Source organism: Crassostrea angulata, chromosome 4 (assembly GCF_025612915.1).
Source record: "Crassostrea angulata isolate pt1a10 chromosome 4, ASM2561291v2, whole genome shotgun sequence".
NCBI lineage: Eukaryota > Metazoa > Mollusca > Bivalvia > Ostreida > Ostreidae > Magallana > Magallana angulata.
The window spans coordinates 6,298,128-6,307,937 of NC_069114.1; the positions used below are offsets into that span (position 1 = coordinate 6,298,128).

The window sequence follows — 9,810 nt, forward strand, 5'->3', positions numbered from 1 at the left end:
GAGGTCAAAACACGAAGTTTCACTTGAAGAGAAGATGATTTACCCCCATTATATAGTGATTATATGCATGTGTAAACATAAACCTACAAATCCCGAGGTACTTTATGACAGTTACTCAGAACTGCAGCGTGATGCTTGACCCCTTAAATTGTGAAAAAGGCTAATTTTTCAAAACATTTTGAGGTCGCTGGCTATTCTATTGATAGTCTATGTAGCACACTTTTTACGGTTTTGAAAAATAAAAATACAAAAATCCGTAAAAGAAGTGCATTTGAAATCTATGAAAGTAAAAATATCAAAGATATCCTCATTTACGCATTTTCATTTTCACTCGGCAAAATTCACAGGAACAAAAACGGATTTCATACGTAGAGTTATGATGTAAAATGTTAACATCTTTTCACCATTCAGAAGACTCACGGAGTACTTCCATAATATTTCAACGGTATCATCTTTACTTTCATTTCTTTTACAAAGCAAAATCCCCGTATTCTTTTTTATTTTTGGCTGTGTATTGAAACCTTAAGCTAGAGTGGGTGTTTAATCAAAAGAGAAATCTTGGAATTTCTCCATACTAATGAAATAACAGCCTTTGAACCCACAGGTATTTATAGATAAACAGTTGTTTGAGAAATGTGCTGCATAAATATCTTAGGGCAGACTCTAGACCTATTTGTTAGTTGGTCTTGTTTTATTCTGAAATTGCTAAAAATTCTCAAGAGCCAGGACCATTTGTTTCTTGCATGAAAACCAAAAACAAATTTAAATATCCACCGAAAAATTTGATCACATATATGAGCACTATCTATTTCACATTTTCTCGATAAAAAAGCTACCCTCTACCACCTTCGCCTGCTAAACATGAAGCTGATTCATTCCTTGCTAGAGCAACACACACTACTACTTACATGTACCTTGTTTAATATGCATTTTGTACTTTAGCAGTCTGGAAAAAAATGAACTTGTTTTGCTTTTCCTGTAATTGAAAGCGAAAGTGAAAATACATTTCTGCTGTTGATTTAATTGTCTATCGTGTTGTTTCTAGAAGGAAAAAGATTTTAAATAAGTTGACTCAAATATGTGAAGTCTACTTAAGGAATGTAAGTATAAATTTAAATCTCAATAATATATCTTCACTTTCGATTATCAATAACAATGTGAATGATTATCCTTGGTGTAGTTGATTATCACCAGATTGAATTGTACGTTGATGAATTCGATATAAGTTTGTTAAAGGGACAAAACAGTGTCTTGGAAAAAAGATATTAAGGAGTCCGAAAAAGATAGAATATGCATATGCCCAGAAAGCATAAATAGCATAACAATATATATATATATATATATATATATATATATATATATATATATATATATATATATATATATATATATATATATATATATATATATATATCTTGTTTCATATACTTAGTTCTTTTATATATTGCAATGTCTGACTTGTATATTCATGATTCGCCACATATTAAAAGTAGATGTGACTTAATCTTGAGAGGCATGAATCACTTTTTTTTATCATTCTATTCATTATGACAAGGAAGATATGTATATTATTTAGAGATTTAATTCCGTGTGGAAATTTTTCATGCTTTGAAAGCTTACAAAATCTTATTCACGGGGACTTATACGTTTAGACACACCCCTTTGTAATATGAAATGTAATCGATACTGCTGTCTAAAAATAGCAAAGAAAGAAATGACACTTAACATTGAATTTGATGATTGCAGTCAGAAATCAGGATTTTCTGACAGCTCTCTTACTCCTGCTAGATGCTGGAGTATACACATTCATTTGTGTCGAACTTTTATTTCTTTCAATCAGAACGCATATAACCAAAATCGCTATAAAAACTATAATATGCTATATTCAGTAAACAACAATGCGACATCAATATAGCTAGCAATGATATCAAAATTCAGAAAAATCAATATAGTCAGGTAAATATTCTGAGCATTTAAAAAACTTGGAGTATTTTCAATACTAATTTTTATAACAAAATGAAAGTTCTCTAAAGACTATAATGATAACCATTAGACTAATTATGAAGCGCAAGGAAACGCTGATACATGTGAGTTTGGCAAAATAAGATTTCTTTTGCGTGTGTGTGTGTGTGTGTGTGTGTGTAAACTAATGTAATATACATTATTTTCACAATCATTATTATTTAAAAACTCATACTTTTTTTAATAACTTGCATTTTGGTGTTGTGTAAAAGATGTTTTTGGGAATATTTGCGGTTTTTGCGTCACCTATCTGGATAACAAAAGCGGAAGACACTCATATCTCTAAGTTTCAATTAGCAATGGGCAAATCATAACATCCACATGGTGTATTTAAATGACAATTATCAACAAATGTATAAAGGATTTGTTAATTACAATTTTAGCCTTTTAAAGGGGCATGGTCACGATTTTGGTCAAAAATATTTTTTTCCGATTTTAATGTTTACAATGATTCAGTAAGACATACAATTGGCAACCAAAATTTGAGTGCCATTTTTTGAGTTATAATCGAGTTGCAGAGCTTACAATTCTTTGCTATGTCAAAAAAAACAACAAAGCTTTTGTTTACATTTTTAATGTTGACGTAAAAATTCCAGTTTTACACTTAAAATAAATGCGTTAAACGTTAAGAACTGTTTATTTAAGCTTAAAATGAGTTACAAAACAGACACACCACCTTTAACAGGATTTTTTTTACATGTATATTGAACCTATGTAAACAAAAACAGGGCACGAGCCTGTTTACTTGACAAAGAATAGAGAGAGTTGTATCTTGCTTATAACTCAACGATCCCATTTGACCATTAGAAATACATTTCTAAAGCATTGAAAATAATAAAAACAGAATGAATGAATTTGAGCAAAATCGTGACCATGCCCCTTTAAAAGAGTGAATATATCTAAACGAGGACAATATTTTTTATCATATCTAACAAAATGTATTGACCTATAAAAGGCTGTTTCCTTTACAAATATAATTAGTTTTATCTTTTCGATTTTCGATTTATGTAAGTAAAATAATAAGTTGGTGGTGTCGTTTTTGGCACATCAAAATGCCAAAACCTTTTATCTACTTTAATATAGAACATTTTGTGATGTAAAGATTACATCGTTATCATTTGATCATTTGCAATATGGTAAATAAAAATCGTTCTCTCTATCTAATCGTCTTTAATAAATTTATTAAACCGAATAAAATTGCGTAAATTAAGAAAATTGTCGTATGTTGAATGAATAACACTTTTTGCAAAGTAATGCAGAACAAACTATTCTAAAAACAACGAAGTTAGTATATTGTGCAATTACACCAGGCTAAAATTAACTGTCGATGTCGAAGACGGTTTTGATATTCGAAAGGATGCATCAATTTCTTAAATAGTCATTTTTCATTAGTTAAATTTTTTATATTTTTGTAAGGCAATCGACTCTAGCGTTCACATCATATTGAAGGTAACTTTCATAAGTGAACAACAATCTGTGTTTTCAGTGTCATTCTTTACTGATGTAAATAATAACATGTACATAGCTTTAAAAGATGCTTGGTGATCAAACAATTGCCGATATATAACAATATATCAACGGAAACAACATTACTGTCCTTTAAATATGAACAAAACATCATTTATACTTCGAGATTTTGTTCGATTTTACCGCGCAACGCCATCGATAATACAAATTAATTTTAGTATTACATTTCAAATTTATAACATGTTTTGTTTGAAGCATTTTCGAAATATGTTGCATAGATTAACGTACATTGTATTTTGTTTATAGAATTACAGAAATGATGGCTTCGTTAGGTACACTACAGTTTTCCATCGAATGTGACAATTGCACTTGTGCAGAGAGATGTAAATTTTACTGCAATTCTTGTTATATTTCGTTGTGTGAGAAATGTAAAGATGTTCATCTCTCTAGTTCCGTGACCAGTTGCCATGAAGTGGTAAATTATCAGCAACGACTTAGGAGGTCAAAAATGGAAAAATGCAAACTCCATCCAACGAGAATAGCAGACATTTGTTGCGAAGAATGCGAAATTACAGTATGTTCTAAATGCACAACTATTCCTAAACACAAGGGTCATACCTTTTTTAGATTTGGAAACAATCTGCACAGAAAGATTCCAATTTTATCAGAAGAAATCGTCCGAAATTCTCGAATGTTATTTCCCAGGAGTCCATGACGTTGAAAAAGAGATCGAAATGAATATGCATATCTTAAACCACTTCGTCGATGATATACGTATTTCCATGTATAAAGAATTTCAGGAGTTTATGAAAATGGCAGATACCATACTTTCGGATAATATGAGTATGCTTGACCAAATGGCGGCAGAACATCGGGCAGAAATGGAAGACCATTACATAACCATTGGTGATTATATCACACATTTGGAGGAAATTCTAACCAAGTATAGGGGTGACACAGATGATGAAAATACGGATGCATTGATTTCGTTTCAAAAGCAAAAAAAGAAAATCGATATTCCGTCAATTCCAAAAAATCGCAAAATAAACCAGTTCCCTCGCTTTGAAGCGGGTTCATTTACAAAGGAAGATATTGCTGATATGTTAGGAAAAGTTTTTTTGGCCTAAATCGCGGAAGGAAAAAAAGCAAACAACCCATACTAAGTGTGATAAAAAATATTCGAAAACTTTATCCTCAATACCATGATTTTGATTTGGCCAAAAAAAAAAATATGTGTGTTTCCGGTTTCCCGACCGACCCCTTTTTTTCCCGGCCAAATTACCGACCCTAAACTTTTTTTTCGGATTTTACCGGAAAAATTTGTCTTCTGCGTCTCCGGTTTCAACATTTACAAAATCAAAATGGCGGCGACTGTAGCTGCAACGAGTCTGTTAGCGATAAGAGTTAAAAAATGCAAGCACATTTCAGAGAAGAACGCAATTTTGTGCCTGGAAAACCGTAGAACTCTTCTTGATATTTTTATTGATTTACACGGTGATTTGCCAAAAGACTCGAGACTTTCAATCGTTTGTAACAACTCGACAGATCCATCGAAAGGAACATCGTTCGATGTATACCCCAATATGCTGGTAGGCGATCTTGTTGGGACTTTTGCCATTAAAAGAATTGAATATTCCTGTTCAACGGAAGAGCAAACAGTAGCATTGGGTGAAATCATAAATAATGCAGCTGAGGCGGCCACCAGTAAAACGGTCGATGCATTTCAAGTCCTCATGGCGGGAGGCAGAAAGAATGTTTCATTGAAGACATCAAGGTTTGTATTAAAAGAGAGCTAGTTGTATAATTCATGGCATGTATAAATGAATTTTACCAGCTCCTTTAATCAGGCAGGGAAGTGTTAAATTATGATTCTCAATGTACACTGAATAACATAAGGTCATTGGACAGATAATTTTGTTAATCTACTAGAATATTTACAATTTTAGAAAGCATATGCCTTTATTATTTTTATTCTATAGTCTGTAGTTTTCATATCTTGCATCTAAATTTTGAAAATTTACACTTCCAAATTAAGTAATTGAATATGAATGGTACAGTTGATTTTAAACATTTTTATTATTTATACTGAACAAATGGTGTTTTATTTAGAAATTGAAGTTTGAATAAAGTGTGTGTGTCTGAGGCCTGACAGATATATGTCAGTCTGTCCGTCCTTTTTTGGCTGGTTTTAAACTGTCTCTGTATTGCTTTAATATCATTAATAACAATTATTAATGTCTCAATGGTATGTACTCAAGATTTACAAGGCCTAAAGAATGTTTATGTATCTTTTTTCAGTTGCGGCGTTAAAGATGGCATCAGTAGAAAGGATGAAATTTATAATAAGCTGGTTGAAAACTTTTTCAATTCAAGAAACCTAGATTTTCCAAGAGCTTCCTGTGAACAAGATGGATCATACTTTGTACAGGTCTTTATGCTTAATATGTTATTAACTATCAAATTTTAGAAAACAAAACCGTTTTAAACAAGTTTTAACATGACAAACAAGGATTCTTAAGGTCTGATAGTTTAAAGTCAAATACACTGTGTTTTTAATTGTCATTCTGTATAAAATAAATGTTACTCGGTATTCCAATGCCAAAAAGTTTTTTAAATGTTTTTCCCATACCATATAAGTTATATTTTACTTTTACTTTTAATATTAGAGCAGGAAAAAAGGTATACATGATATATATATATATATATATATATATATATATATATATATATATATATATATATATATATATATATAGCTCTTACTTACACTAGTATGCTATGCACTGCAGCACGTCAAAACTATAACATGTACAAATAATAGATGCTTGCTTAATATTAACCTACAAACTAGTATAATTTATAACACTTGTAGTTCTGTGGTCTTGTCTTGATACTGTATCCAGCTTACTCACCTTTTATTTAACATGGCGTTCTGGTGATATCCACTTTCAATTCTATTTATACTTAATGTTCTCCTCTAGTATAGAATATAGTATATTTTTGTAAAAACATTAGTGTTGCCTTAATTTATACCTTGCACAAACTATAATATTTATATCAAGCAGCACCGATAAGATTCTGTGATTTGTTTATAATAAGATTTGTACCCTGTTTGATATACCAGTATCAGACTCAATAAAAATTTATATTTAAGGCCCTAGTATATAAAATTATTCATGTGATCTACTTATTTCAGGTTCTCTGCAATGCATTGTGGTACGTCACTAATCATCATCAAACAATAAATGATGCCTCACTAAGGAAACAAACTCTACTGCCAGTTCCAAATATCTTTAATGACTACGATGGATATAACGAAGTAAAAAGGAAAAAACTAAAATCCTGTCCATTGTCTGCATCACTTCTTGATAGCCATGCCCAGGCTCTATATTCTTTACTGATGAAGCCTGTGGTCAATAGTTCAGTCTCTTGGAAACAAGGTGCAGAAGATATTAAGCAGTTAGCAGAATGTTTTACTGCTTACAAAGAATATCTAGTTGTTCAGAATAAAACTGCCAAGGAAAATCAGAGTAAGTTGTATCCTGTTCGGACCATTGACAAAGAAGCCACCATTGAACACAGATATGGTAATTTGTCAGGTCAAATTAGAGAGAAATATGTGGACATAAATGAAGCTGTAACCAGTGCTGGAATTATGGCACCAGTGGTTTTTGACGAATACAAACATTTGGATAAGCCTTTTGAAAGTAACTTGGAGCGATTCCGCTATTTTCAAGATCTTCAGTTGAAATGTCCTGTTGATATCATTCGTTTTAGTCCTGGTGGATCGTCAGTCTCAACAGTCTGTATAGTCCAAGTTTCCAATCAAAATAGATCAAACGCTGAAATGTTGACACAAGGTGCTCGATTACTACAAACTGTCAGACCAAATTTGAAAGAATATCATACACGAGCTCAGAGACGATTGTTTAAAGAAAAACTGAAAAATGTTGCTTCTGTATTACCATCTGTTGCAAATCTCATTTATCAAGAGCTGGCATTGGATTTTTCTGCAGCAGAACACCCTGTAACCCAAGAGAGACTTAGACTTATTTTTCTTGGTCAGAATGACCTCATTCCTGATTTAAGAGTGCTCAACCCAGGAAGACCAAACAACAAATTTGATATTTTCTTTGAAACCTTATCAAAAGAGGTAGAAAAGATTACAGCTGCAGACGATAGACGGCATGGGACAGCACATTTATCAGAATTTATCTCATTGGAAGAAATGGTTGAGAAAACAGCCAAATCTTGTCCAGAGGGCACTGATATTCCATCAAAAAGCTTGGTGAGGTTACAATTTGCCCCTAGGAACCCTTATGCAAGGTCTGCATTGAACTTTACAGGAAAGATTGATGTGCAGTATAAAGTGCAAAGAAGACAGCTTCGCATTGACCATCCAGATGATCACTATTGCAATGCACAATTCAGATATCTTAAAGAGATGGCAATTGAGATGAGAGAGCATTGTGCTTTATTGTTCTGTGACGATAAGGCAAAAGTGAGTATTGGAGAACCTGGAAGTCCAGTTTCAACAGGTGTGAGGGGGAAGAAAACCATAGTGCCATCAAGTTCCACTTTAGTATCTTTAGATCATGACATGACTAAAGCATCCTTGACCCCCTCAGTTATTTTGCACTGTAAAATTCCTGGTAGCATTAATGACTCATTTGTCCGTGGTCAAGTAACAGTGACAGTTAATGATTCTGTTTTTCAAATGTCATCTCCGTTTCGTCATGCAGTTTCCATTATAAAAGCCTTTGAACAACAGGGACATTTTCCTTATACATTGCTTAAATTCACAGATGGTGGAACTGATCAGAGAAATACACTTGAAAGTGTGAAGTGTGCTTCAATTTGTGTATTTAAGGAAATGAATCTTGACATGATGATATTGGCAAGATGTGCACCCGGTCACAGTTATGTTAACCCTGCTGAGAGAGTTATGAGCATTCTAAACTTGGCTCTGCAAAATGTAGCATTAGAACGTAAAGAGTCAACAGAAAAAATGAATAAAGTTCTGAAAAGCTGCAACAGTATGGCAGATGTAAGAAATCTTGCTGAGAAGACTCCAGAAGTAAAAACTGCATGGATAGAATCAGTTGAGCCAGTTGCATCAGTGCTCCGTAACCGTTTCTTGAGATTGAAGTTAAAAGATGATCCAGTAAAGGCCCTAGATCCAGTTAGTGACCAAGAAATTGATATTTTGAAGCGCCATCTTAGAGAACTTTTCCCAAATCTTGATTTGACAAAATTACAAAAAGTGCACACAAGTAAAGTTGAGAGTTATCAGAAGTGGATTGAAACTCATTGTAGAAGTAGACAATACACGTTTCAAATAAGAAAATGCAGAGATGAGAACTGTTGTCTTCCTCCACGCTTGAGAGATGAGCAAATGCAGTGGTTACCTGATCCAGTTCTAAATGAGACTAAAGATCATTACAAATCCTACAATGAAGTCAAAGGAACAGAAACAAATGAATCAGACAGACCTTCTTTAAAAGCAAAACCGATCAAAGAAAAGAAACTGAACCTTAGAGCTACTGTGAATGTAACCACGTCAGATCCTGTGAATGATATTTTTGAAGAAGAGGAATTTGAAGTACCAACTCCTGATGCACACATTTGCATTACACAAAATGCAAGAGCTATAGTTGAATGTGTGGAGTGTAGAAAGCCACGTGTAGTGTACAGTCATCACAAACTGACAGAGAGGCAAATAATGTCTTTCACTATTTCAATCAGTGAATATGAATACACATGTGGAAGTCCTTTATTGCCACCCACCAACTCAATGTCTAAAAAAGTTATGAGCAGACTTAATATTAACTGTGACTCACATGTTGAATTAGCCTATTATGGAAGCGGCTTAGGCCAAGTAGATATCTGCTCTGTTTGTGCTGAACCAGAAGCCGATACAAATGCAGAATTAAAAAAACAGTACAAAACTGTATTACCGCTATGCAAAACATGTGAAGGAAATGGAAGGGTGCCATTTATCCAGCGCCCCTATGGAAAGAAAAACTAATCATTGTTCATGAATTTCATTCAAGTTCTCATTAAAATAAGGACAACTATTCTATGAAAATAACAACTGTTTTACAACTGTTAATTAAATTTAACAATTACCGTATTCATTGCTAAAATATTAAACTCATGTTTATTCAATTTGTTGAGTTTTGTTGTTGTCAGAATACTTGTATTATTATTAAAAGAACTTGTAGCCAGATACTCTCTCTCTCTCTCTCTCTCTCTCTCTCTCTCTCTCTCTCTCTCTCTCTCTCTCTCTCTCTCTCCATATTCATATATGAATTAATCGTC

The 9,810-nt window shown here is 33.0% G+C and overlaps 1 protein-coding gene and 1 pseudogene across 1 annotated transcript; both read left to right on the forward strand.

The window, feature by feature from the left end:
• Positions 1-1,018: 1,018 nt before the first annotated feature.
• On the forward strand, positions 1,019-4,699 carry LOC128179659 (probable RING finger protein 207 homolog; annotated as a pseudogene).
• A 3-nt stretch (positions 4,700-4,702) lies between these two features.
• Positions 4,703-9,517, forward strand: LOC128180584 (uncharacterized). Its single transcript, XM_052848706.1, has 3 exons — positions 4,703-5,263; positions 5,788-5,917; positions 6,686-9,517. The coding sequence occupies exons 1-3, from the start codon at positions 4,851-4,853 to the stop codon at positions 9,515-9,517; spliced, it is 3,375 nt and encodes a 1,124-aa protein (XP_052704666.1). The 5' UTR covers positions 4,703-4,850.
• The last annotated feature ends 293 nt before the right edge of the window (positions 9,518-9,810 follow it).

What these genes read in the sequence shown, in the direction of transcription:
- LOC128180584 (XM_052848706.1), top strand. Translation starts at nt 4,851, where the DNA reads ATGGCGGCGACTGTAGCTGCAACGAGTCTGTTAGCGATAAGAGTTAAA. An exon ending in GTTTCATTGAAGACATCAAG is followed by an intron (nt 5,264 to 5,787) that starts GTTTGTATTAAA and finishes ATCTTTTTTCAG; the next exon opens with TTGCGGCGTTAAAGATGGCA. An exon ending in ATGGATCATACTTTGTACAG is followed by an intron (nt 5,918 to 6,685) that starts GTCTTTATGCTT and finishes TACTTATTTCAG; the next exon opens with GTTCTCTGCAATGCATTGTG.